The sequence below is a fragment of the Lissotriton helveticus genome, chromosome 2_1 (genome assembly GCF_964261635.1).
Source record: "Lissotriton helveticus chromosome 2_1, aLisHel1.1, whole genome shotgun sequence".
In the NCBI taxonomy this organism is placed as follows: domain Eukaryota; kingdom Metazoa; phylum Chordata; class Amphibia; order Caudata; family Salamandridae; genus Lissotriton; species Lissotriton helveticus.
In genome coordinates this window covers 1,187,684,241-1,187,711,925 of record NC_136059.1, presented here as the reverse complement: position 1 = coordinate 1,187,711,925, position 27,685 = coordinate 1,187,684,241, and the positions used below count along the sequence as shown (strand labels likewise).

The 27,685-nt window shown below is 42.7% G+C and overlaps 1 protein-coding gene across 1 annotated transcript in view; it reads left to right on the top strand.

The window, feature by feature from the left end:
* Nucleotides 1-27,685, top strand: part of LOC144818542 (alcohol dehydrogenase E chain-like) — a 637,149-nt gene that overhangs the window by 595,804 nt on the left and 13,660 nt on the right. Inside the window, exon 8 of the mRNA XM_078676061.1 lies at nt 16,213-16,348. Within this exon, the coding sequence (XP_078532187.1) occupies nt 16,213-16,348 (136 nt within the window). The remainder of the gene's footprint in view (nt 1-16,212; nt 16,349-27,685) is intronic.

Sequence of the window (27,685 nt, the reverse complement as noted above, 5' to 3'; positions counted from 1 at the left end):
GTCTGATGTTGACTGGGAGCTCGTTCCAGGCCATGGTTGCGACGTAGGAGAAAGCTCTTCCGCCTGCTCTGGGTCTTCGGATGCGGGGGGGTCTCTGCAAGGGCAAGGTTGGCGGAGCTGAGGTTCCTCTTGGGTACGTGGAAGGACTTTTTTCTCATTGAGGTATTTGGGTCCGATGTTGTGGAGGGATTTGTGGGCGTGGGTGAGCAGTTTGAAAGTTACTCTCTTTTTAATTTGGAGCCAGTGGAGGTCTCTCAGGTGTTGGGTCATGTGTTTGTGCCGCGGGGTTCCGAGGACGAGCCTGGCTTCTGTGCTATGGATTGTTTGGAGCTTGTGCAGGAGGATTCTGTTGATTCCGGCGTGGAGGGCGTTGCCGTAGTTCAGTCTGCTGGTTATGAGAGCATGGGTGACAGTTTTTCTACATTCGGGGGGTATCCATTTGAAGGTCTTGCGGAGGATCCGAAGGCAGTTGAAGCTGATGGGGGCAATGGAGTTGATCTGGTGGGTCATGGTGAGGGAGGAGTCGAGGATGATGCAGTGGTTCCGCGCATGATCTGTCGGGGTGGGCGGACTCCCGAGGGCAGAGGGCCACCAGGTGTTGTCCCAGGCGGAGGTGGAGGGTCCAAGAAGGAGGACCTCGTCTTCTCCGAGTTGAGCTTCAGGCAGCTGTTTGTCACCCAGGCGGAGACGTCCTTCATTCGTTGCTGGAAACAGAGTCTGGTGTCTTAGGGGTTCTTTGTGAGGCAGAGGATGAGCTGGGTGTTGTTGGTGTATGATACTATGCTGAGCCCGTGCTGTCTGACGATGGCAGCGAGGGGGTCAATGTAGATGTTGAAAAGCCTGGGGCTGAGCGATGATCCTTGGGGTACTCTGCAGTTGATCTTTGTGGGTTCGGAGAGGAAAGGAGGGTGTCTGATCCTCTGGGTTCTGCCGGAGAGAAAGGAACGGATCCAGGAGAGGGCGGTTCCTCATATCCCAGCATCATTTAGTCTGTTTGCGAGAGTGCGATGTGAGACGGTGTCAAAGGCTGCGGAGAGGTCTAGTAGGATGAGGGCTGCGGTGTGTCCCTAGTGAGTAGTATGCGGATGTCATCGGTAGCGGCGAGGAGGGCGGTCTCTGTGCTGTGATTGATGGGGAATCCCGACTGAGATGCGTCTAGGATGGAGTTCTCTTCGATGAAGGCAGTCAGCTGAGTGTTTACAAGTCTCTTGGTGACTTTGCCAGCAAAGGGGGGGAAAGAGATGGGCCGGTAGTTTTTCAGGTCTGTCGGGTCTGCCGTGGGCTTCTTGAGGAGGGGTTTGACCTCTGCCCACTTCCAGTTTTCTGGGAAGAGGCCGGATTCGAAAGAGGCATTGATGGTTCGTTCTAGTTCAGGCACAATGGTGGCAGCGGCCCTGTTGTAGATGTGCGGTGGGCAGGGGTCCGTGGGGGCTCCTGAGCGGGTGTTCTTCATGAATGCAGTGGTGAACTTGAGGGTGGCAGGATTCCAGGTTGTGATGGTCGGATCTTTGTTGGTTGTGGCGGCCGGGGGTCGTGTGAAGTTATCGTAGAGGGCCTTGATTTTCAGGTGGAAGTAGGAGCTGAGGTTTTTGCAGAGTTCCTGGGATGGTGTGACGTCCGCTGCGACAAGCCTGGGTCTCTAGATGCCTGTGGGTAACAACAATCGATTAAAACCTTCCCACATCTACCTTATTCCATTTCAAGATAAAACCTCTTTTCTTAGAATGGAGTGGTTTTGCAAATTTCTTTGAGCAGTTATTGCTTTTATTTCCCTCCCTGAACGAAAGACGGGTGAGAAGAGTATGATCACTAAACCTTGTAACGGTTGTCTGCATCTTAGATATTTTATCTAGTAAGGTGTAGTAAGGTCTAGTATAAATTCGATTGTAGAACCTTTTTCCTTTCCCCCGAATGTCCCTTTCATAAGGCCTGTCTCTGGATTTACCTTCTTTTTTTAAATCCTAGATTCCAGATAGTCAAAAGCCTATTTAGTGCATTCCCATATTCGTTATGAAGAAAATTGTGGATGGGTTCTCCTACACAGTCCACTATCCCACAGACTGGGTTCTCTAATATAGGGCAATTCTTAATATTGGAATCTCCCTGCCAAATAAACTTCAAAGGCTTAACATGTTGTTTATATAAATCAGTGATTGCCTGCTGCCCCAGCCACTTGTGACATATAGCCCATAAAATGATTGTTATAAAAATGTATTATTAAGAAATCCCACTCATCAGGGCCCGCACTTACCAAATAATTAAATTATTGCAAAAGGTTAACACATTTTAATATTTTAATCATAAGGGCATTGGCTCACAGCGTTACAATGCCACCTTTCACTCTACCCGCTCTAGAGGGTAAGTCCGGAGTCTGATTTGATCTCAAACCATTCACAATGATACGGCCAACCTCCCACGTCTCTTGAAGGCAAATAATGTCAAACCTAGCCAAAACACTCAGCCAATCACCATCATCCTTTTTGCGGTTAAAACCCGCTCTATTCCAAGTTGCAAACCCAATTCTTTCCATGTCTACCTCTTCTGTCTTATTAAACGCGTCACCAGAATCCAATCCCCTAGGATTCTAAGTCCCATCTACAGACAGTCAGTCATACTCCTCAAGATTCTGCAATGGGGCAAACTGATTTCTAGTTGGAATTTACACAGTCTTCCTGAATCAATTGGTGCCATGGTAAGAGGATGTGAAACTGTCTGTATTCCCTTTACATGATCTAAAAATCTAAAAATCTCAGATGGTTCATAAAAAAAATCTTAGTGGGCGCAAATATATCTGGGAAGCCAGTGAGGGCGAAAGGGGGAGTTGAGAAACTCCCACAATAATCAAATTGTTGAAGTTTACTAGGATTCAATCACCTGCAATACTTTTGCAAGCAGGGTCAACCCATTAAATTCTTCTTGACATAAGAATATGCCCCTCAATTGGGGGCCCATTCTATCATTCTTCGTTAACCAATACAATGCTTTATCCATTAATTGGCATGTGGTTTCTGGAATTGCCTTAACTCCGGCACACATACCAAAATAAGACATAAGGGCAGCCTGCCTGTGCAAGAAATAGCAACTAAAACTTTCTTACCCCATCTCCTGACATGCTGATTTGGGAATTCTGACCCTCTTACCCCCTTGTGTACTATTACTAATAGTGCCCTGACGGAGCTTTGTTCGTAGGCATTTGTATGTCTGTATTAAAAGAAGCCAAGGACAAGGACTGAGTAATAGATGGAATAGGTTGGGGAGAAACTGCATTTATTTGCGAAATATTTAAACCTCGCTTACCATTAGCTTGATCTCCCCACTTCCAACAGAGCACTGAGAACTTTGTGTGGCCCAACGCTCTGTTGAAACAAGGGGCTCCTTTGGCCTGCTCCCAAGACCCAAAGTAGAATTTGTGGCTGACAGTGGTACATAAGCCTTAGAATTAGGATTTAAGGTACTAACTGGGATGGGAACGCCAACAATCTGAAAGTTCCCTTTCTGTTCTAATAATTAAGATAAACAGTGCTCTATGGAGTCAAGACGAGATAGCAAAGGTTGTACAGTAGATAAAAATGCGGCTTCCAGTCTAGGAATTATATTTCCTGGTTTGAATATTGTTGGCCTTGGATTCTAGATGTCGGTAGAGAGTCTGGCCCAGATCCTTTTTGTAGGTTTTGGGGCATATGACTGTTACCTTGGTACTTCTCTTTTCCTTTGTACAGAAGATATTGAAGATACTGACCCTAGTGCTGGGCAACACATGAGGGTGAAAAAGTGATGTCATCAGTGATGTCATCAGTGATGTCATTTGAGATGTCATCAGTGATGTCATCAGTGATGTCACTGACCATGTCATGAATGATGTAATATGTGACATGATCAGCAGTGGATTGCGGGTGCGCGATATATAGTTAGTGCAACTAACTATATATGCGAATTTCAATGGTTTTGTGTGAGTAAAATAAGGTTTTGTAAATGCTAATTCCTAACTATATATGGTGTATAACCTATGGTTTTTTCAGTGAATTTTCAAGGTTTTGTAAATGCTAATTCCTAACTATATATGGTCTATAACCTATGGTTTTTTCAGTGAATTTCAATGGTTTTTTAATAGCAAATATCAAAAGCTTTAAAATGTATTCTTCTTTAAATCGAAAAATATATTTTATATGTTTTTAATATAATTTTTTTATGTATATATATATTTTTTTTGTTTCGCTACCGGTCCGCGCACCGGGTAGCTTCCCATTAGCTTAATTTGGTGCCGCGACCCGGTCCGCGAACCGGTAAACGTTCCGTTTGCGCAACTGCCGCGTTAGAAAACAACATCGTGACGCGTCGCGTAAGCGCGACGTATCGCGTTGCCGCGTAATGAGTCTTATGACGCGCCGCGTTAGCGCATCCGGAAGTGCTCCGGAGCGCGAACCGAGGCGCGAAGCGCAGCTCCCCGGAAGCGATCCGGGGTGCGGCGCGGAGCGCGTAACGTAAGCGTAACAGGTCATGTGACTTGTTAATAAAACTTTCTATTGGTTCATTTCACTTTTGGTTTCCTAATGATGTAAGGCTAGGTCATGTGACCTAAAAATAGCACTTTTCATTGGTTTAGAACATTTTTTTTTCCCAAATGATGAAAGCCCCCACCTTCTTTCCTCACTCTGACTTTCATCTTTGTGAGAGGAAGACCTGTTTTTGCTTATTAAAATAATGGCATCTGTAGTAGCTGCAGCTGGTGCACCCCCACCACCACCACAACCACCTAGGAAGGAAGGACCACCTCCACAGTTCCTTCCCAACCCAGAGGTGGAAGAGGAAGAAGAAGAGGAAGAGGAAGTAGAGAGGAGGCAGTTCTTACGTGAAGAGCCCCGGAAATCCCACCACAAAGACAGTTTTATTTGGCAGTTTTATTCTTTTCCTCGAGGCCAAAAAAAAGTGAATGCCCGACATGTGACATGCCTCATTTGTAAAGATGTTTTATCTAGAGGTACAGACAAAAAGTATAGTTATGGTAACTATACTATGCACCGTCACATGCAGAGGTGGCATCCACTGAATTACAGCATTGCAGAGATGCGTCACCTCCAAGACAACCCACCAACTCCTGTGGCCAGTACATCGGCACAGGTAACTCTGTCGGGACCAGAGGCGAGGGAAACGGTCCCAAACATCCAACAGAATTTTGTGCGCATGAAGATAGTGTGCCTTTATTGTGGTGACCTACTCTCATGTGCAAATATGAGTATCAATTTGATAAACAGAGCATTTGAAAACCACAAGTGCTCAAAATGCCCCAAAAAATAAAACATTTTTTTGCTCCTGTTGAGCCCTTTCTAATGCCTGTTTTTCGTTGTTCCCCCTCAAAAAAAACAAAAAAGTTTTAAAATCGTTCAAAAAATACAAAAAAAGTAAAAAAATGTTCAGAAAAATAATAAAAAAAATATAAAACAACAAAAATAATTTAAAAAAAGGTCTTTTCAGAACTACCTCCCCTTTATAAAAAATTGCTAGAATGTTTAGCACTCTGGCAACCTCTATTTCTTTTGATTCGCTTCCCGGTTCGCGCGCCGGTACGCGAACCGGAAGCGAACCAGAATTTTTTTTTTTTTAAATAAAAGAAGAGTAAGTATAAGGGAAGGAAACAGAGAGTAATGTTAAAAGAAAGACAGCTAGAGGGAGTAACACAGAGATACTGTTTAATAGATCTATTTACCGAAGAAAAGATGGAAGAGGGTATAATTGTGAAAAACAAAATAGATAAGGAAGTGAAAGAAAAAAAGAGAGTAGAATAATAATAAACAAGAGTTTCTTAGAGAATGTGAGTGAATGTTCAAAATAAGAAGAAACATAGTAAAGGATGTGGAATAAGAGGTAGGGATAGAACCGGACTAAAAGAACAATCCTGAGGGAAAGTGTTAAGAAAACAGTGAGCAAAAGTAAATAGGAATCAAACAAGATGTATGATAGTGACTAAGGTTAAAACATGTGGAATAACAGAGAGAAAAAACAGAAAGCAGAAAAGAAGAAGTGACAGAAAAGGAATGATTGAAACAGCAAAGAAATGTAAATAACATAGGGGCATATTATCAACACAGGCGATAAAATTATCGCTGCTTTTATCGGCAGAAAACTGCCGCTAAAGCCGCTTTTGCTGCAGAAAACTGCCGGTAAAGCCGCTTTTGCGGCAGTTTTCTGCCGATAAAAGCAGCGATAATTTTATCGCCTGTGTTGATAATATGCCCCTTAGTGTGCTTGAACTACAGGGAGAAAGCATAATGAACAAGTAGTGAAAGAGTGATCAGTCAGAGACAGTGAGAGTAATAGAGACGGAGTGAGTGAACAGGAGTGAGGAACTATGAGAACAGAGGGACTGAGAAAAGGAGTGGAAGGAGTAGAGTAAGTAAGTAATAGAGAAAGGAATGAGGGAAGTAGCAAAGGCAGGAAAATGAGGGTTAAAGAAATGAAGCAGTGGAACTAATAGAAGTTAAATGTGATAGAAATGTAACGAAAAGAGTACAAAACATTTACCTTATAATTGTCGTTAACTTAGTCACTTGTTATTTTTATACTTTCAATCTGTGAAAGAAAGAACAAACATTTGAAAAATATTAAAACATGTATTTAAAAATTAGAAAAGACAAGGGAAAAGATTGACAATCATCCAATTTTACAAAGAAATAAAGTTAGAGATAAACATGCCGAAAAAAAGAGAAAGAAACGGTGATAGACAGTCAGAGACAAAAAGAAATTGAAATAGAGTAAATTACTAAGAGAAAAAAAAAGCAGATACTTTCAGTGACAGAAAAGAAGGATAGAAGAGAAAACTAAATTGAAGTTGTGTAAGCTACTAAAAGAAAGTGAGTAAGGTAAACTATATAAGGAAAGGGTGAATAAGGAAAAGAGAGTGAGGGAGAGAGGAGACAGAGGAAGTGAAGGAAAGAGTGTCAGATACAGACTGAGTGAGGCATCTACACAATGTGATTCATAATGTTAGGAAACACAGGTAATGTAATTGAAAAACGTGCACATTTTTTTGCTCATTTCACAATCACATCACCTGTGTTTCCTTAGCTTAGGTATCTCATTGTGCAGATGTAGTCTAGCATATCAAACAGTACGCAGAAGATGAGCACCGTATGCAACAACTTTGACACTTACAGAAGCCTCAGCTTCTCCATGCCCCCTACACAGTCCTAAATATATACATTTTAAGCTGACGGTATCTTGTTGCAGATGAAGTGAGGCCTATCTTGCAACATGGTGCATCTTTTGCACCGCCGCTGCGTCACAAAAGTGACGCAACAGCGGCGCAAAAGAGGCGCACGGCCATCATAAATTTGCCCCTAACATTTTAAATGATTGGTTCAGGATGCCGATAAGGTGTTGCCTATCCAGAGATTTGTTTGAGGTGAGGCCTACTCAGGGTTGCAGATGAAATTTAGGCTTGTTGAAGAGTACAGAGGACATAATACATGTGCAGGCCTACCAATGAAGTGAGTCATGTCCACTGCACTCTTGAACAAAGGCCAGACCTCCTCTATCTCCCTGGACAGGCCTAAACCTCATCTGCACAATGTGATTCGTAATGTTAGGAAACACAGGTGATGTAATTGAAAAACGTGCAAATATTTATGCTCAATTCACAATCACATCACCTGTGTTTCCTCAGCTTAGTTATCTCATTGAGCAGATTTAGTTTAGCATATCCAAGAGTACGCAGAGGATGAGGACTGTATGCAACAGCGCAATGTACATTACTCACCTCCTTTGACACTTACAGAAGCCTCAGTTTAATATTTCTCAGTTCAATATTTATTTAAAGAAGCAGACACCAATATGACCTTCTCATAAATGTGAAAAGCGTTTTATTTTTTAAAAAAACGATTTTCTGGTCATAGTTTGAAAACACAACACAGGTCCTATGTAGAAGCACACCCTATCAGTACTTAAATTAGCCAAGCACACATGGGGGCTTATTTACAAGGACCTTGCACCACGGGGAAATAACTTAAATTAAAATGGGGAAAATAACATCAAAGGAACTCAAAGGCCTTTTAAATATGCCCCAAGCAGCCTATGAAACTCTAGCAGTACATATCAAGAAACTTAAATGACTTCAATAAACGTTTTTAAACACATCAAGTAAAGCAGTTATTCAACTACATTCAAGGGGAAGTGACTTAAAATGCCCTAACACACATGAAAGCGTATTTTGAAGGACCTTGCACCATTTTTCCATCACTTTTAACATGGCTATGTAACTCAAAGAAACAAAATCTAAATTTGCCAAGCACACATGGGGGCGTATTTACAAGGACCTTGCACCACAGGGAAATGACTTAAATTAAAATGGGGAAAATAACATCAAAGGGACTCAAAGGCCTTGTAAATATGCCCCAAGCAGCCTATGAAACTCTAGCAGTACATATCAAGAAACTTAAATGACTTCAATAAACGTTTTTAAACACATCAAGTAAAGCAGTTATTCAACTACATTCATGGGGAAATGACTTAAAATGCCCTAACACACATGAAAGCGTATTTTGAAGGCCCTTGCACCATTTTTGCATCACTTTTAACATGGCTATGTAACTCAAAGAAACAAAATTTAAATTTGCCAAGCACACATGGGGGCGTATTTACAAGGACCTTGCACCACGGGGAAATGTCTTAAATTAAAATGGGAAAAATAACATCAAAGGGACTCAAAGGCCTTGTAAATATGCCCCAAGCAACCTATGAAACAAAGCAACATTTTAAATACACAACTTTCTTCATAAATTTCTCCCTAAAGCATACTATTCTCTATCTAAATTAAATGAATCTTTTCTCACCAAATACTTTTTGAGTTTCAAAACCGTCTCAGACACACACCAATTTGTCTTCAGCAGAGCAAAAGGTATGCACTCCAGAGGCTGCAACCAACAATGGCACATAAATGCTGTAATTCATCACACATATCTCTCATGTCACCCAATCAAAACTCTTCCCTCACTTTTTTCAAATCAACACCCTTCCCCCTTCTGCCCTTTCTGCCTTTTTTCCATAGCAACCACCTCCTGAAAGACCTCTCATGTTTGCAAGTTCACACAACAATGTTTCAATTGAACTCTGAACTCTCAGTACACCTGCGTATCCAGTGCAATCTTTCATAAAATGATTTTTTATTGACCATTCAAATTACATCTTTCAAAGAACTCATCCATGCACCCTAACTTTCTGTTTTCAGCAATCAAAATCCACCAATCACTGCTACTGATTAATTACCACAGAAACTCCACAGTTTTTTTCATTACATACTCCTACTGTTCCAACTGCCATTTCATTCCCACACTTCATCTGACTGCAGCAGAACCTCCTCTCACCATGTTTTCTGTCTGAATTGTTGGACATAGTTACATCCACTGGGCTCAAAGGTATGCTGATAGCAGAAATTTACACAACCTCAATTTACAAAATGTGGAAATCAACTGGATTGGCCACAGAGGATTAAGATGTCACCAATTGATACCATTGGTGAAAACCTTTTTGCATTTGCCAAAACCTGACCTGTTAATTGTGCACTGTGGAGGAAATGACTTGGGCACTTTGACTGGGGTAGGTCTGGAAATGCTTTTAAAAGACACCTTTGACCAATTGATGGCACTTTTTCCTCAAACTGCCTTGGTATATTCAAATATATGCCAAAGACAGAAATGGAGGTGGTCCAACCAATTTTGTCCACAAATTGAGAAATCGAGGAAGCATGTAAATAAGTCTGTTTCAGCTTACATGAGAGACCATGGAATGGGCTCCATCTACAACAATAACTTGCGTTACTACATGCAAGATATCTACAGAGCAGATGGAGTTCACTTCTCAGATGAAGGGAACAGAATTTTCATCCTGAATTTAAGACTGTGCATTGGTACCTACTTGTAGGTACCTAAATCAGCCACAGGACCCAAAAGCTCTTTTCAGAGCTACCCTACATCTGATCACTCACAATTATTATTTTACTCTAACTTTTTTCACAAATTTTCACCAAAGTACGCTCCCCGGAGCGCTACCCGGTACGCGCACCGGACGCTAACCGCGCAAAAATTTGAAAAAAAAAAGGGTTTTTTCGCACATATGGGCCTCCTCAGCCACCCTCAGAAAACCTAGGGGGTCAGGATACGTCTACCGTGCCCCCTTCTACCCATTCTGAACATTATTTGCCCTCCATCTTGTATCTCAATTCTACCGAAACACAAAATGGAGGACTCCCGTAACGCTGCCGGTTCGCGTACCGGGGCGCGCACCGGGAAGCGCTCGCTCAAAAAAGGTGGGAAAGTAATATACAGAAAAACCACTGGAGACACTTTCACCAAATATAGATTAGCTCATACTACATACCAATCCCTACCATTTTCACAAATTTGGTTGGAATTCCATTTAGCCTGTAGACCTCTCTAAATACCCTGAGGTAAATTACTTCACAAAACACATCTGAATTGTTGGAATTGACAACCAATTAAAATGTTACTTTCATTTTCTACTTTTTTTTACCTGACATTTGATTGGTTATGTACCTGAATATATATAAAGAAAGAGAGAGAAACACAGCCATTTTGACTACTACTTCCTGAAGTACATTCCAAGAGCATTTTCACTGACAACTTAAACTTGTTTTTAAAAGGTAAGATGTTATTTTGTAAATTTGAAAGGAGAACTATGTCATGCACTTTAAATTAATTTGGGAAAACATTTTTAGATAGTTATATACTGTCCCTCTGTAAGAGTTAGACATTGAGAAAGTCTTGTTTATTATAATTATGGATTGATTTACGTTTCTGTGGTATAATTATGAATTTACTTAGGCTTCTTCACAGGCACTTTTTAATAGTACTACTTCACGCCTGAAACCATACAGTGCCCATAGATTACTTCTCTGTTATAAACTCACAAGTACCTGTCTGAACTTAAACCCAACAATGCCCTATCTCTACTGATATATTTATTTTTTATGCAAATTACAGCAAGAAAATGGAAGGAGAGCAGAATATTTCCTTCAAAATTGTTCTGGAGAACAACACGGAAAAAGATATTGAGGACAATGATGACTCAGATTTCATGGATGAATCACGGGACCATGAATTAGTTCAATGTGTAGATGCAGTAGATTCGCTGATTGAAAATGAGGACATTTCCGACAATGTGTTGTTAAATGTTCTGTTAAATTTGGAAAAAGAATCACAAAAATAAATTTATATTTAATAAAAAAAAGCAAAAAAAAACAAAACAACAAAATGAACAATCAATAAACATACAATATTTAAAAAGTCTATCATTCTTTTTTCCTTATAGTACGCTCCCCAGACCGTTTCCCGGTGCGCGTACCGGGCGCTCCCCACGCAAAAAAAGCGATTCCCCCCCCCCCCCCCCGCGGGGCCCTTTTAAAGCCTCCACATCAAACCTAGGGGGTCAGGGAGGATCTGCTATGCTCCCTTATGGTCATTTACCCCTTTGTTTTGGCCTCCTCTTGTCTCTCGATCCTACCGAGAGACAAGATGGCGGCCGCTCCGGACTGTTTAGAATGTTGACAGACACCGGAGAGCCAATCAGCTTCGCTTCGCGAAGTTCCGTTACGCGTCAGGTACGCGAACCGGGGCGCTGCCCGGAGCGCGCTTACAGATATATATATTTTTTTGAACGTTAATTTCTCAAAATCCACTGGAGCACATATATTCAGACCTAGCAAAGGCACATCGGGCTACCAGTCCCTACAATTTTGCCAAGTTTCGTGGAAATCCATTCAGCCGTTCGAGCTAAAAGTGAGTCCAACCGCCCTATGGAAAATTGCATGGGAAAAACGCGTTTTGGGACCCCCCTTTTTTCTCGGCCCCCCCTTGACGAAAACCGCCCAAATTTTCAGGGGCTGCTCAGAAACAAAATGTTCCATTTTCCTGACAATTTCAGCCAATTCCGTCCTCAAACGCCAAAGTTATTCGACATAGAATTTTCAAAAATCCCATAGAGAAAAAATCCTAACTATATATACCTACTGGCGACCGCCAGTAGGTAATATATATATATATATATATATATATATATATATATATATATATATATATATTTGCCTACTGGCGATCATCTGTAGGTAGTGATAGTTAGGACCTAGTTTCCATAGGAAATCCGCAACATTCTATTGCGAATAACTTTGGCGCCGGTGGACGAATCTTCGCGAATTTCTCAAAGAAGATGGCCCGCTCCGCTCCGCTCCTTCCCTGAAAGTGTGGGGGGGATTCATCAAGCGGGGCCGAGATAAAAGGGGGGTCCCAAAACGTGTTTTCCCCATGTTAATTTCCATAGGGCGGTTGGACTCACTTTTAGCCCGAACGGCTGAATGGATTCCCACCAAACTTGGCAAAATTGTAGGGACTGGTAGCCCGATGTGCCTTTGCTATGTCTCAAGATATGAGCTCCAGAGGATTTTGAGTAATTTAGGTTAAAAAAAATATATATATCTATAAGCGCGCCCCGGTACGCGCACCGGGGAGCGCACCGGGCGCGCTACGCGAGTTCGCGCGCGGAAAGATGATTGGCTCTCGGGTGTCTGTCAACATTCCGAACAGTCCGGAGCGGCAGCCATCTTGTGTCTCGGTAGGATCGAGACACAAGAGGTGGCAAAAACAAAGGGCGAAATAACCATAGGAGGGCAGGGTAGACCCCCCCTGACCCCCTAGGTTTGATGTGGGGGCTATAAAAGGGCCCCGCGGGGAAAAAAAAGAAATGATTTTCGCGGGGGGTGCGCCCGGTATGCGCACCGGGGAGCGTACCGGGGAGCGTACCCTGGAGAAAAAAGAATGACAGAGTTTTTAAAAAATGTAGTTTTTTTTATAAATTGGAGGTAGTTCTAAAAAGAACTGTTTTTTTTATTATTTTTGTTGTTTTATTTTTTTTATTGTTTTTCTGAACTATTTTAACTTTTTTTGGCTTTTCTGAACACTTTTATATTTTTTTTGTATTTTTTTATGGGGAGAAAGGAGAAACAAAAAACAGGGAATTGTAAAGGGCTCAACTGGAGCAAAAAAAAAATCAGGAAAAAATTAAGGGTGCTTTGGGCACTTGTGGTTATCCCAAGCACGGGTGATAAGTGTAATGCTTTGTTCACCATAGCATATTGTCGCTCCACAAAAAATACAAACGATTTTAAAATTTGAAAATTTTGATTGAATGCTTGAGATCATCTCCCTTGCCTCTGGACCCGATGGGGTGGGTTGATTACTTTGGGAGGTGCTAGCATAAGATTGTGCAGGGTTTCTGGCCAGTTCCCTGACCTCTGCCCTAGCATTGTTATTAGGGTGCCGGCGTTGCATGTGCCTAATCATGGTATTGTTGCCAAAAGAGTATTTTTTGTTAGGGTTCCCCCTTGAAAGTTCAGTGCCACAGATTAGGCAAGTAACCCTTGGCACATTTACTTTCTTCTTATCCTTTGGGATGGAAAAAAACTCCCAAACAATGTGCTGCTTTGGCCTATATGGGGTATTATCTTCTGGAAGGAAGGTGCTACTCCCCTCCTCCTCCTCCTCCCCTTCCTCCTCTTCTTCAGCTCCACCACTGTGGTGTTGTGGAGGTCCTCTTGATGGTGCTGGTGGTGGCTGAGATGCTCCTGCTGCTGCTACTACTGAAGCCATTTTAAAGTAGAAATTGGGAATAGCTCTCCAAACAGGTCTTCCTCAGTCAAAGGACAAAGTGAGAAGAAGGAAAAAAGGTGGGGGCTTTCATCCTTTGGAAAACAAAACTGTCCTGAACCAATGAAAAGTGTTTTTTTCGGGCCTTCATCATTTGGAAACCAAAACTGTTCTGAACCAATAAAAAGTGTTAATTTCAGGTCACATGACCCGACGCGCTTACGCTACGCTCCCCGGGCGCGCCCGGCTGCGCGTTCGTATGCACTTGGGTGCTTCCGGGCGCGCTTACGCCGTGCATATCACGCGGACGCGGCTACGCGATACGTCACGATGTTGTTTTCGTTCGCGGCAATAGCGCTAACAGGACGCTCCCTGGTACGCGCCCCGGTACGCAAAATTGCGCTGACCGGGGCGCTCCCCGGTACGCGCCCCGGGAGCGCACCAGGGCAAAAAAAAAAAAAAAAGAAGAATATACATATAAAAAATAGTATTACATAAATATACAATATAGGATTCATTAAAAAAATATTAGATTTGATAGCAATAGAAATTTGCTATTAAAAAACCTATGAAATTCACTGAAAAAAACATAGGTTTCACACCAGTTATAGTTAGGAATTATCATTTAAAAAACCTATTAAATTCACTGAAAAAACCATAGGTTTCACACCAGTTATAGTTAGCTGGAAATTTTACTCGCATAAAACCAATGAAATTCCCACGTTATAGTTAGTTGGACTCACTATAACTTGCGCGTGCAATGCGCTGCTGATGACATCACATATTACATGACTCATGACATGGTCAGTGACATCACTCATGACATCACTGATGACACCATCCTTGTGACAGAGTGACAGATCTCCTTTCACTGTAATGTAACCCTTGAAACACATATTCAAAAATAGGAACTAAAATTTTCAAAAAAATGGAGATACCCATACCAGTTACAACAACCAATTCAATAATTCCACCATCTAAATACACATCCACTCATTCACCAACAGTTCTATATACTCACTCATACATATACTCACTCATCATATGTAGTGATAAACCTATACATCCTCTTACACACCGACAGTCATCCAAAAGATACTCTGACACATACTCACACATGCAAATAAACTATTAAACATCCATTTATTTGCATATACAGCTATACACACACCACCACTTTTCTTCTAAAGAAACTTACACATACTTACTCTCCTAAACAATCACTTATAGAAACACATACTAATTTAAACAGGAACTCTTACAATCTCTTACTCTCACATATACTCACTTATATACATCAATATTCACATATACTAGATTAAAACATATGTAGTTACTGATAAAGACACTAGTGAAACAGTCATTCACTCACTAACACACACATATACACACTCATCCACCCATGCAGTCCTGCACATATGCTGTCTTCAAAACACATACAAAGAGAGAGTCAGTCATTCATGCATCTATGTGCTAGGTAATACCCCCACCAAACCATACAAACACTCATACTGATACTAGAAAAACATCTAATAACCCATATACATACACATGTAACTACTCTCCAACCGATGCAGCCACTTATACACAAAGTGAAACACTAATACATATATTTAAATATTTAAACATTACTCACTAATATATGTATTCACTAAGATACACTTAATAAGCCAGTTAACCAATTATTTTTTTTTTAAAACATCCATTTAGACACTTTTTTAAACATTTATTCTTCCATCAACTTTTACATATACATATATAACACATATTTATTTTTCAGAAAGACACACATTCACTGGATGGTGTCATCAGTGATGTCATGAGTGATGTCACTGACCATGTCATGAGTGATATAATATGTGACGTCATCAGCAGTGCATTGCACGCGCAAGTTATAGTGAGTCCAACTAACTATAACGTGGGAATTTCATTCTTATTATGAGTTTGGCAGTGCAGAAGCAGGACTGCCCCCTCCTGCACCACCAAACCCGTATAGGAACCACTCACCAGATCAGGAGTTGGCGGGGCTTGCTGCAGCTCACCAGGCATATTACAAGTTTTCTCACCCCAGCACTTTTCATGGCGGTGAGACTGCCATGAAAAGTGTGCCAGTGAGGAAACAAAGGAGGCCCTACAGGGACCTCTGGTGCCTCATGCCATGTGGATGCGCACATGGGGCACAACATCTGCCACCCTGTGTGTATGCACACCAGTACCTGCACTGCATGCCAGAGAAAGTCAGTTGCAGCAGTTGTGGTTGTTCCAGGGTGGCCCCACAGCCCTAGTCATAATAGGGAGGTCGGGAGACCGCCACAGTGAGTCTGGTGGTCTGTGGACCACCAGACTCATAATAAGGCCCTTAGTCAGCGAGGAAGAGAAGAGGAAGCTGGTTGTGAATGGTTTATGCTCTGTGGCGCAGTGTTCTTTAAAGCAGTGTGTATTCAACTTTCTCCTAAATTGGAGTAACCTTGGGTCCGCCCTAATGGATACAAGGAGGTATAGCATGGCTTTGAATCATATGAGTCTGCCAATCGATTACTATAGTCAATGTTTCTCGATGTTTCAGGCTTTCGAAAAGACTACATCCCACAGCTGGTGGCTGATTACATGGCAAAGAAGTTTAATCTGGACGAGCTGGTGACTCACACTTTACCACTGGAGAGGATCAATGAAGGAGTGGAATTGCTGCGCAGTGGAAATTGGTAAGTTCTTTTCCAACAAAATCTACTGGAAAAACGTGCAGTAAGAACCCAGGGAGAAAAAGCCTGCTCAGTGCACATTTATTAGCAGACAGAGGCACTCTCTAAAAAAGACAGGCGACCTTTCCTAAGCCTGCAAAATGTTTGCTAATGTTATTGACTGCATCAAAAGGTGAGATCCATTGTCATCTCGATATTATACAGAACAGTGTACCACTTCAAGAGAAATTGATGGATATAATTATAATTCAGTTTTTGGGCTTTTTACATTTGCAGAAAGTTCCTTGGTGACTCATCGAAACTTTTTACTTTACATTTGAGGGTACGTTACTCTAACAACCGCACTATTAATTCCAATTCTATAACTATCATACCAGCAAGTATGAAGTAATATATGATTTTCAACAGAGCTGTTAATAGATCTGTAAACGTGCACTACAGTGACCTTCATTGGCAGAGGTGCCTCCATCTCATTAGCCCTTAATACAAGTTTTAAGGTAATCCGGATTTGGCTGTAAACACAAATTTGCAGTCAAATAGGGATTATGAGTTGTGCAGGAACATCAAGTTTTTTTGCTCATACATGTCTTGAAAGGTAAAACCCAGGGGCGGCTCCTCCACTAGTGCTGAGGAGAGTTGCCCTGCTGCTTTTTCGCAATGCGAGAAAGCCAAAACATAAAATGGTAATAACTTTTGGTTATTACCATTTTATGTTTCATTGCGGGCGGGTGGGCGGAGCTGCCTGGGCAGGAGTGGTTTGCCCACTCCTGAGTATGCATGACTGGTTTGGTCCGCCCTCTCGGGCCGCCCAAACCAATCATGCGCACTCTGCACTGGGAAATGTCGTTTACCCCACATATTTTTACTCTGCATGGCTTTACCCCACATTTTATACTCCGCAATAACTTTTACAATGCCAGGCTTTACACCACAAAACTGTTACAGCGCATTCCCCAAAGTAACGCCCCCCTGGAGTTAGAATAGCAATTATGTTGGAATACGGAATACGTTGTATTGAATTGCGTTGTAAAGCCCTGTGCTATAAAAGTTATCGCGGAGTAAAAAATACAGGTAAAGCCATGAGGAGTGAAAACTGCAGGGTAGCCTACATGGAGAACATGTAATCCACTTCAGCCCCTTGCTGGGTTTCGTCCTGACCAATCACAATGCTTCCTGTGCCTGCCAGAGGCCGGAAAGCAGGAGCAGACCGAGCAGTGAAGACGTGGGACCTGGGCCGGCAGAAAGGTAGTTTTTTTTATTTTTTATTATTGAGCCCCCCCTCCCCGCGTGACCCACCTTCACTCACGACCCCATGCCTATCTCCCCCACCCCAGGCGGCCCCACCCCCTCACACGTGAGCCATGCTGGCCTCGACTGGTAAAACCTTGTGAAATGTGCCTGGGAATAAGGGAAAATCTGTGAATCTCCGCACAAATGCAATTCTAATGCACTCGTAAACAACAATTCCCACTTTAATATCTTGTTCCTAGGATGAAGACATATTGGTGGCAGAAAGAAAGAGGAGGGTCTTAATAGACTGATAGGAGTTAAGCAGAGCGTTATACACAAACTCATATTACATGTGAGTGTGGGGCTTCTTCAGTTTGCCACAAACCCACAAAAACAGTGCATGTTCGTGTGTGTGTGTGTGTGTGTGTGTGTGTGCGTTCATGCGTGCGTGCATGTGTGCGTGTGTGAGAGTGAGTGAAGTAGGGGCGGGCTAGGGAACTATTTGCAAAACCAGCATTAGGCATGGACTCAGAGTATAAAAATTGACTCAGAATATAAAAATGATACAAGCTCGACCCTTCTTGTAGGTTTCGACCTCCTTCTTCTCTCCTTGGCTGAGCATATGAGAGACTGCTTAACTATTAGTGAAGGCAGTAGCCTTACACCACTGGGAGGGCAATGCTTTGGGTGCCCCTCCTGGTCCAAGGAGACCCCACAATCGATGAGACAGGCCTATGTCATGGCACACACGCATGATCCGTGTTCACCTATGACAACAAAAATCAAAATTAGAGATCCATACAACAGTACAGTTGGGCACTCCGGGCAGGGGTACACATCTCTCACCAGGCAGCGGGCCTTTCTGTCCCAATATTCACCATTTCTTTAACTTGCTGATTTTTGTCAAATCATTGTCTTCATTATGGAATACCAAAACAGGTTGACTATCCACTTACACATTTGTATCACTGAACTGTTTATAGTAGCTTCCCTAGCGTTTTTTGCATGTGTTAACTAATTCAACACAGAGCACATAATTACTTGGTATTTAATTGTTTTAAAGTGTAATTGTTTCATATACCACTCGCTATTATTGTGTGCTTACCTTAATGGCACAACATCATTGCCCCTACCATTTACAGATTGAGTATTTCTTGTATATTGTATTATATTTTGAGGCCCTCCCTATATCGTAATGATTTTTCTATCCCTTACACTTCTTATAGTTTGTCTTTAGATTGATTTAATCATGCCTGCTAACACAATATTCTAAGAGCAAACGATTTGTGAAAATCGTAGAATCCAGCCATCTCTATGTACTGAAAGTTCATACAGTGCATTAAGTTCATAAACAATTCATGTTGTGGAGATGACATTCAGCCTAATCTGAATCTATAGCTACTGCCTTAACGACCAGCAAATCAGTTACATGTGTATCTTTGCAAACAAATGCCCTTCAGAGGGAAGGCAAGTTTAGCCAATTCATCTTCATTTAGAAAGTTACGCAACAGTCACTACAGTCTGTACTCCTCTGTAATCGAATGAGAGTTTGTATAACTACCCACCAAATCCAGAAGTTAAGATAAGATGCATCTGGCCCAATCTGCCACAATAGTCTTATGAAGCTGAAATGCTCTTTAGTCAGCCAAGCCTGCTCCAGCTCATTCAGACTAGAGCCTCAACCTCACTCAGCTGACTCTACTCCACAAGACGCTCTGGCATTGCCTTTTTGTCTTACACATCTTCTGATTCATGCCTATTCCACGCTACTTTCTGCCCCCTTGGCATGACTGAGTGGACAGGGACTGTGGCTATAAGCGTGCATGCTATTGTAGACTGTAAAACACAGCCAGCCACTTCCATGGAATGTCACGCAGGGATAATCACTTGTTGCAGAAGTGATAATGCTTTCTCTTCTCCATAAATAACAGTCAAGTTATAATCCGGAAAGAATCACAAAGGGAATATACAAACATCAATTAACAAACAATTGGTAGAAATTCAAAAAGACCAAATATCCATACTCTTTTATAGTAAGTAAAGATGCAAAAAGCTAAAAAAATTGCTCATTTTGACATAACATTGGTTGAACTAGTCACATCCTCTGAAGGTGAGGAGAAATTAAAAGAATATACAATTGAATAAAGAGAAGAGTGCAATTCTAAAAATAGTTGACAACAAAACAGTTTATGTTGAATATAGTCAGACAATTGCAGTGACATAAGCTAAGAGGCACCACCCCCACTATGGCCACTAATAGGGACAAGTGGGAAATCAAGTGGAGAGCAAAAAGACCAAAGCCACTGCTTGACTTTATCATTTCTAGGTTTAAGTTGAATCACGTACTCATGGAAGAACTAACTTGTCAGTGACTTCAAAAGGACTGACACCATTTGCTAGATGTAACTCTTCTGCTTGCAGGCCTAAAACACGAATGGTTTCCTCAATCTGCACTCTGTGGTGTAATGCATTCAGAAAGTGTGAGAAGCTGGCTTAGCATATGGTGCACACTTATGTAAGTGGGTACCTTGCACTAATCCAGGTGATTTTAGACAACCTTAGGAAGCTCTCTAAATGGTAGCTGTGGAGAGCAGCCTTCAGGCTTAGTCCAGGAGTGTAAAACAGCTTGTTTTACCGGAGCATAATCTTGTTGGTATAGATTAAGAGAAAAAAAAAACACAGTAACACATCCAGAAATCTCCTACCCGGAGATATACAAAATGCACAGAATATTTTGTGAAAAAACCCAGGTAAGTAGCACAAATACACTGTGTTTGCTAGGGGAGACCAAACCATATAGTAAAATAGTGGTATGCAAACCATGACTTGAGTCAAGACTATACCCAGAAGATGTAAAAGTGCAGGGACACAAGGAACCACCTGAGGTAAGTAACCAGGAACCCCAGGTACGCCGTGTGCAGGGTGGGAAAGCGACCGTGGGCTCAATACAAGTGAATGGGTAAGTCACGGTTGAAATTTAAAAAAAGGATCCTTCCCAGTGGACCCTGAAGAAACCCCGTGGAAGACAGAAGGTTGGAGAGCCACCTTACCCAGGGATTGCCTAGTAACTAGGATACATACACCAGGGAAGCCGGGTCCATGTGTGAAGTGGTGTCGGAAACCGCCATTGAACTTAATGGAGGACTTGAGGAAGATGCCGCTGCTGGAAAAGGCGAAAGTGTCCGGTGGAAGCCAAAGGTGGATTCAAGATGAGAAATACCTGCAAGCAGAGGGGACAGAGTCTATGCCACTCAGGAATAACAAGGAGGCATGGAAGACGAATGCCCACCGATGTTGGGTGTTGCAGGAGAGATGACGATGACCTTGGAGCTGCAGTTATGAGAAGCAGGCAATGCTGTGGAAGACCAAGAGCTGTTTATAAGCTGTCCCACGTCGTAAGTCGAGATTTGAGGGACCGGCATCCTTCGGGAGCACCAACAAGCCTTGGCAACTGCAAACAACGTGGAAGGCTAAGAAGGTGCAGTGTCGGGGCCAGCAACGTCCAGGTGACTCAACGCAAGTAGGAGAGTCAGGGCAGGCCCCGAGCAATTAGAGGAGGCCACAGAAATAAAAGAAGACCCTCAAGAGGACCCACAGGCCAGAGGCACTGGAGTCGCAAGAGGATCTCAAGCAGCTCACCAAATATCCAGGCCCACGGTGCAAGTGATGTGGTGAGTATGAAGATCTTTGTCACAGGAGATGCTTGAGGTTGGGGCTACTTGGAGCTCAAAGATAGTGGAGGAAGGAAAACAACAAACCTTTGCATTGGCAAGTCGATGTGATGCACAGGAGTTCGGATCCTGCAGCTCCATCGAGGGATCCTCTCCTCAAACTTGATTAGAGGACAGGGCAGGCCTTGAGGGATGTGAAGAACCAGGACCTGGGTTACTGAGCCTATCAGAGTCCGTGGGAGCATAGGGTCAGGTTCCTTGCAGTGCCTGCAGATGCTAGGAAGTGACTCCTTCACTTCAAGGGAGATTCCTTCAGGTGTCTTGGATGTCCACAGGCCTTGGAAGGTTCCTGTATGGAGCACTGGCTGAGACGTTTCAGCTGACTTGCAGTACGCTGAGACCAGGAGCAGCAGGAGTTTTCCAAGTCGCAGTCTCAGAGCAAGGTCCAGCGAAGTCCAGAGTGCCCAGACGGTCAAAGAAGAAGTGGTGTCTTGAAATTAATCTTGTCCCACAATGAATCTAGGGACCGCCTACAGGTAAGCCCTTAAATACCCGAAAGAAAGGGTTGGGACGATTCAGGGTACCCTCCCAGGGGAGGGGTCGGACAGTGGGAAGGATACTCCCATGTCATGTGTCCAGATTTGAGCCAGAGCGGGAGCCAACGCCTCCCTGAGCTGTTTTGAACTGGACTATGCAAGGAGGGCACCAAATGTGCCCCTCAAGCAGAGTGAGTGGTGCTGGCAAGTGCTCCCACCTGGCCCCAAAACACTAAAACCTGTCTGTGAGGTGGTAACACCTCCCTGTGAGAGGATTGTTCTGCCTTCCCCTGCTTGAGCTTGGCTTAGCAGCAGGAAAGCAGAATCGTGTCTCTGGTCGGCAGCTTCCACGTTGTGCTGTTTGGGTCTAGAAGACTAGTACCATGAACACTGAGGGCCTACTGGAGAAGCTTTACCGTGCATGGAATTATACCTCCCATTCCAATTACGATGTGGGGATATGATTCCAACATGTTTGATACCAAACATGACAGGGTATGTTACAGCTAGTTTAGAGATGGTCATCTCATAATGATGCATGGCCACTCAATGTATCGTAATGGCTGATGCACTTACAGCCCAGGAGAATGGACTCCGAAGGTTGTAGGGGTGTCCTACTCATGCAGGGGCACTCTCGAACTTAGAACCGATCACCCTGCCTTCAGGATTGAAAGGCCTGCTTTAGGGGTGACTTATAGGTTTTAAATGCAGTTGCCTCAGATATAGGGAAACTTATATCTGTTGTAAGTGGTGCTAGCACCAGCTTACGCAGGCTGTAATTGCGGGACTGTAGTTACAGTTTGAGTGCCCCCCCGTGGGTGGCATAATGCATGCTTCAGCCCATGGGGGACCACTGGTGTCCCTATGCACTGGGTACCTCAGTACCATAATATAGGGACTTATAAGGGTACACCAGTTTCCAATCTGGTATGTACCTAAGTACTTACTATACCAATTCAGGGGAGGAAGCGCAGAGACTTGGGTCCTGGTTAGCAGGATCCCAGTCAGACTAGTCAGAAACAGCATAGCACCAGGCAAAAAGTGGGGTAACCGTAAAAGCAGATCCTACTTTCCTACAGAAAGAGTCTCTTCTTATGGAGAAGGAAATGCACACTCTGAGTAGCCACTTTATAAAGCATTTCAATACTGTTTATGACGGTTCAAAACCCATTATTCATCCAGACTGATGCAAGACTCACACGAAGTGTTTTTTTCCTAAATAGTATAATTCTGTCAATTAGTTCAATTGCTAAGGTAATTGCAAAAGTGTTCTGCTCTTCCAGTATGTGCTAGTTAATTTATAATTGTGAAATTTAGGCCACTCGAGGTGTACAACTTTCATTTTCTTAAACCTTTACTTTCCGAGGTACATTTGAAAGAGTCTTAACTAGGTTGGACATTGTTGTGTGCTCAAAAGCCATTTTTGACTACTGTGATTATATATGTCCACCAGTAAATCACAAGTAAATTTAGATTATAAAGGGGAAGCGCATCACACCCTGAATATACACAGGGGTTAGAATATTTGACCTAAAATGGTACTGTTTGGACTCCCCAGCACTGCAGCGTTAGATGACTAAGGTTTGTAGTTCACAAGACAGGTTTAAGATGCTATCAGAAGTAGAACTGCTATTTTAACTTAGTTTATAAGATATGTTTTCATTTACATTAAGTCATCAGCTCGCCTCTTGAAACAATCAATTATAGGAGCCATATAACATTTTAACTAATTCTTCTGTTCTCTCAGTTCTAAGGGTGTATTACCGTTGCTGTACTTTATGTGTAACAAATGAATCTGTGAACTTCCTATATCTGAAAACTGTCAAATCTAGAAAATCTACAAGGAACAACAAAACAGACTTTCTGCGCTTCCTGGAATTCTCAAAAATTACGTCAATAAAATCATGACTTTTGTCACATTTGACTTGCTAGAAGAATTCCTTGACAGTACTTCAGCCGCTAGGATAACTGTAATAAATAGGGTTATAAGTTGAGGATTGTGAAACCCTTCTCAAGCAACAAACACAATGCCCGTCAGGGTGAACCACAAAAGGCACAATATTAACCTGTGCTTAACCTTCTGGTAGCTTGGTATAAAAGCAGTCAGGCTTAATTTAGAGGCACTGTTTAAAGCATTTATGCAGCACACAAACAGGAGTAAAGTGAAAACCTAACATAAGAAAAATCCCAAACCAATCTAGCAAAATAGAGAAAATGTTAATAAATAAAATCACCCCAAAATGAATTAAATCTTATCAGTAGAACCATTTTGAGTGAAATTTAGCACCTAAAAGATCAAAGCGCCTACCACAGGTATCTGGTTGCGCGAGACAGGGCGAAAGTCAAAAGTTAAGGCCAACCATGATGCCGTGTGGCTCAGATACAGGTGGTGAATTGAGCTCTTTCTCATCTTACCTTTGGCCTTAGAAAATGTCTTGAAAGTCCAAGAGAAGCTAGAGGTAAAGTAGTAAACTATCAGAGGAGGAGTCATCGTTTTCAGGAGGCTGCTGGACAAAGTCTTGGTGAAACTGTTGACTATGATGGGGAAAAGCAGAGAGCGGAAAAGCTAGATTTCTAGGTTGAGGAGGTCATTGTCTTTGATGGAGAACCAGTCGACGTCATGCTTGGTGAAGAATTTTACCTGGGAGTTGGACATCTTTTTGAAAGTTGAAAACCTCCCACAGGACGAAGTAGCAGGCTGAACCGAAGAGGGTTTAACAAAGCTGTATACTATCGCTGAGAGATCCTGCTGAGCAGAATTTGTTGCTGCAGAGAAGAATGCTGGTAAGTAGGTCCTGGTCTTCTGTCAGTTCTTCAGTCATTTTGTGGTGAAAAAAGTTCTGAGTCCCAAGTTTTAGGGTTAGGCAGGTGCAGCACCTCTAACACCACTTCCAAGGGTCCAGGACCTGGCAGGCACATGGTGGGGTTTAGGACTCACTCAAGTAGAGGCCAGGTGCAGGGCTCAGGGACTCAGTAGCTTGTTTTGTTCATGTAGCTCACACTGGAGGGCAGCCAACTAGCCCTTGGAGTCACTTCCGGTGGTCTGACCTCAAGAAGATGACCCAGAAACGCAGTTGTTTAGTAGCAGCAGTGCTGTCCTCTGGAGGTCAAGGCAGTCCTTCGGAACAATCTTCCACAGGTCCAGGAGTGTACTGAAAAGGTGTTCTGAGGGTCCAGTATTTATACCTGCTGCCAGCCCTAGGAGTGGGGGATTCCCTATACTACCCCCACATCTGGTTCTGAAAAGTTCATCCTTCCTCTGCCAACACTCCAAAAGTCTTGGGTGGCAGAAGGTGAGTGTCAGGGTCCTGTGTGAGTGCTGGAAGCAAACCCTCTGAAGTGTAAGTGGGGCATTGAACAGCTCTGCCTCTAGCCATCCTGCCTGTGCCTACTCCCTTTTGTTGTCACGGTCTAGATGAATGCACAAAGCCCAACTGCAAAGTCATTCACAAGCATGTAAACCCAGAACACTAGCAACAGACACCAAATGGTTATGACAAGAAAATGCTAACGTTCTAAAAGTAGGATTTTTATAATTGTGATGTAAAATCTGACCTACAATTTAAAATGTGATTCATTTCATTCTAAAAATGATATTACTATCTGCTCCCCATCCAAAGCACTCATAAAACACAATAAGGTAACTCAATGTTGTCCAATGGAATAGATAAGCCCCACAGAAATGAACAAAATAGGAGTTTATTGCTACCAGGACATGTAAAACATAAACCCACGTGTCTGACTTATTAAGTACAATGCACTCAGCTCTATTAGCCTTCAGAGTCTATCTTAGGGTGGACTTGTATGTAATAAAAAAAGGAAGGTTTAGGCCTAGCAAATGGATTATTTTTCCAGGTCAAAATGGCAGTTTGAAAAGAAACTACAGGCTGGAATGGTAGACCTAAGGCATGTTTTAAGGGGCTACTTTAGTGGGTGGCACAATGAGTATTTTTTGTATATTCAGTGTATCGTCCTAAGTGGGAAGAGCATGCTCAGACGTGTGACCTGTCCACACTGACTCATTGGCATCAAGGTAAAAATAGCTGATGACCCCCAAATCTGGGTGAAACTGGTCCTAAATTAATTGTGTTCCAGTTCAGGGCGAACCTGGCCTTGAAGTTCGGGTTGGACTGTTCCTATCGGAGCAGGGTGAAGACTTATTTGCATATGACTGGTTCCAAACAGAGGTGGCATGGTGTGCAAAATAGCCTAAATAACATAAGAGCCCCCAGAGGAAAGAACGTCACAGGTTTGAGACCGGGGGTAAAAGAGTGAAAACCATTGTATTGTGGCATTGTATTGTGGCATACTTATATAGCGCAACCTATCACCACCAAGGGCATCCTGGCGCTTTGACCCGTACTCAATGAAAACAGTAGCTCAGCCTATCCTGGGAAAAAGATGAGTTTTTAGAACCTTTCTAAAAGATAAAAGATCTCCAAGGCTTCTCAAGGATATAGGCAGAGAGTTCCAGAGTTTGGCTGCCGCTACTCTAAAAGAGCGGCCCCCCATCCTCACTCTCTGGAATCGTGGAACTACCAGTAGCCTGGAAGACGAGGAGCGTAAAGCTCTAGATGGACAATACCAGGCAAACATTCGCCGCAAAGGAATGGGGCCCAGGTCATGAATAGCCCTAAACACAATACACGCTGCTTTGTAGCGCACCCGTAGATGAACTGGCAGCCAATGAAGTTCTTGCAGTGCTGCCGTAGAAGAACTGTGATAGGGGCGAGAGAGGGCGAGTTTAGCAGCGATATTTTGCACCCTTTGCAACTTGCCCAAGAGTGTTACCGGGGCCTCCAGAAGTAGTGCGTTACAATAGTCAAGTCGACTTAGGATGGTACAACGCACTACTTCTGGTCTGGCTTCCATCCAAAACAAGAGGTTGCACTGGCCTATCAAAGCATTTGCAGAGGAATAAATCCAAAATGGAAAGACACAAACTCAATATGACTTTGCAGGAATCATAATTTTTTTTCTATTTTAACAATTTTGGTAATGCTTACACCATTCTTGCTCAGGAAGGTCCATCAGGATATGCAAGGCACACTTCCGCTCCCTTTGTGTGACTGTCTAAACAATACACAAGAGCCCAACTGTCAGCCAACCCAGACATGGATTCTACAGACGGGCAGAGACACAGAGTGGTTAAGCAAGAAAATGCCCTTACAATTTAAAAAGCAACTTCACCAAAAGACCTACCTTTAAATTGTGAGTTCAGAGACCTCCAAACTCCAACACCCTATCTACTACTGATGGAATATTACACTTAACAGATATTTCAAAGCAATGCTCATGTTACACAATGGGAGAGATAGTCTTTGCAATAGTGAACAATGAAATTAGCAGTATTTCACTACAAGGAAATGAAAAACACAACAGCACGTGTCCCACCTTTTAAATATACTGCACCCTGCTCATGGGACAGCCTTGGGCCTACCTTAAGGGTGGCCTACATGTAGGAAAAGGGAAGGTTTAGGCCTGGCAAGTGGGTGCACTTTCCAGGTGGTATTGACAGTTAAAAACTGCACACATAGACACTGCAGTGGCAGGTCTGAGACATGTTTGCAAGGCTTTTCGTGTGGGTGGCACTATCAGTGTTGCAGGCCCACTAGTAGCATTTGATTTACAGGCCCTTGGCACACCTGGTGCACTATACGAAAGATTTACTAGTAAATCAAATATGGCAATCATGGTTAAACCAATCACCAATACAATTTACACAAGGAGCACTTGCACTTTAGCACTGGTTAGATGTGGTAAAGTGCTCAGAGTGCCAAATATACCAGGTCTAACCTAGCTATATCTCTGTCTTTACAGATAGTTTTTATTTGTTCATATTTGTTGATTTCTGCATTTCATCCGGAAGTAACAACCCAAAACATTTCCCAAGTTATCATTAG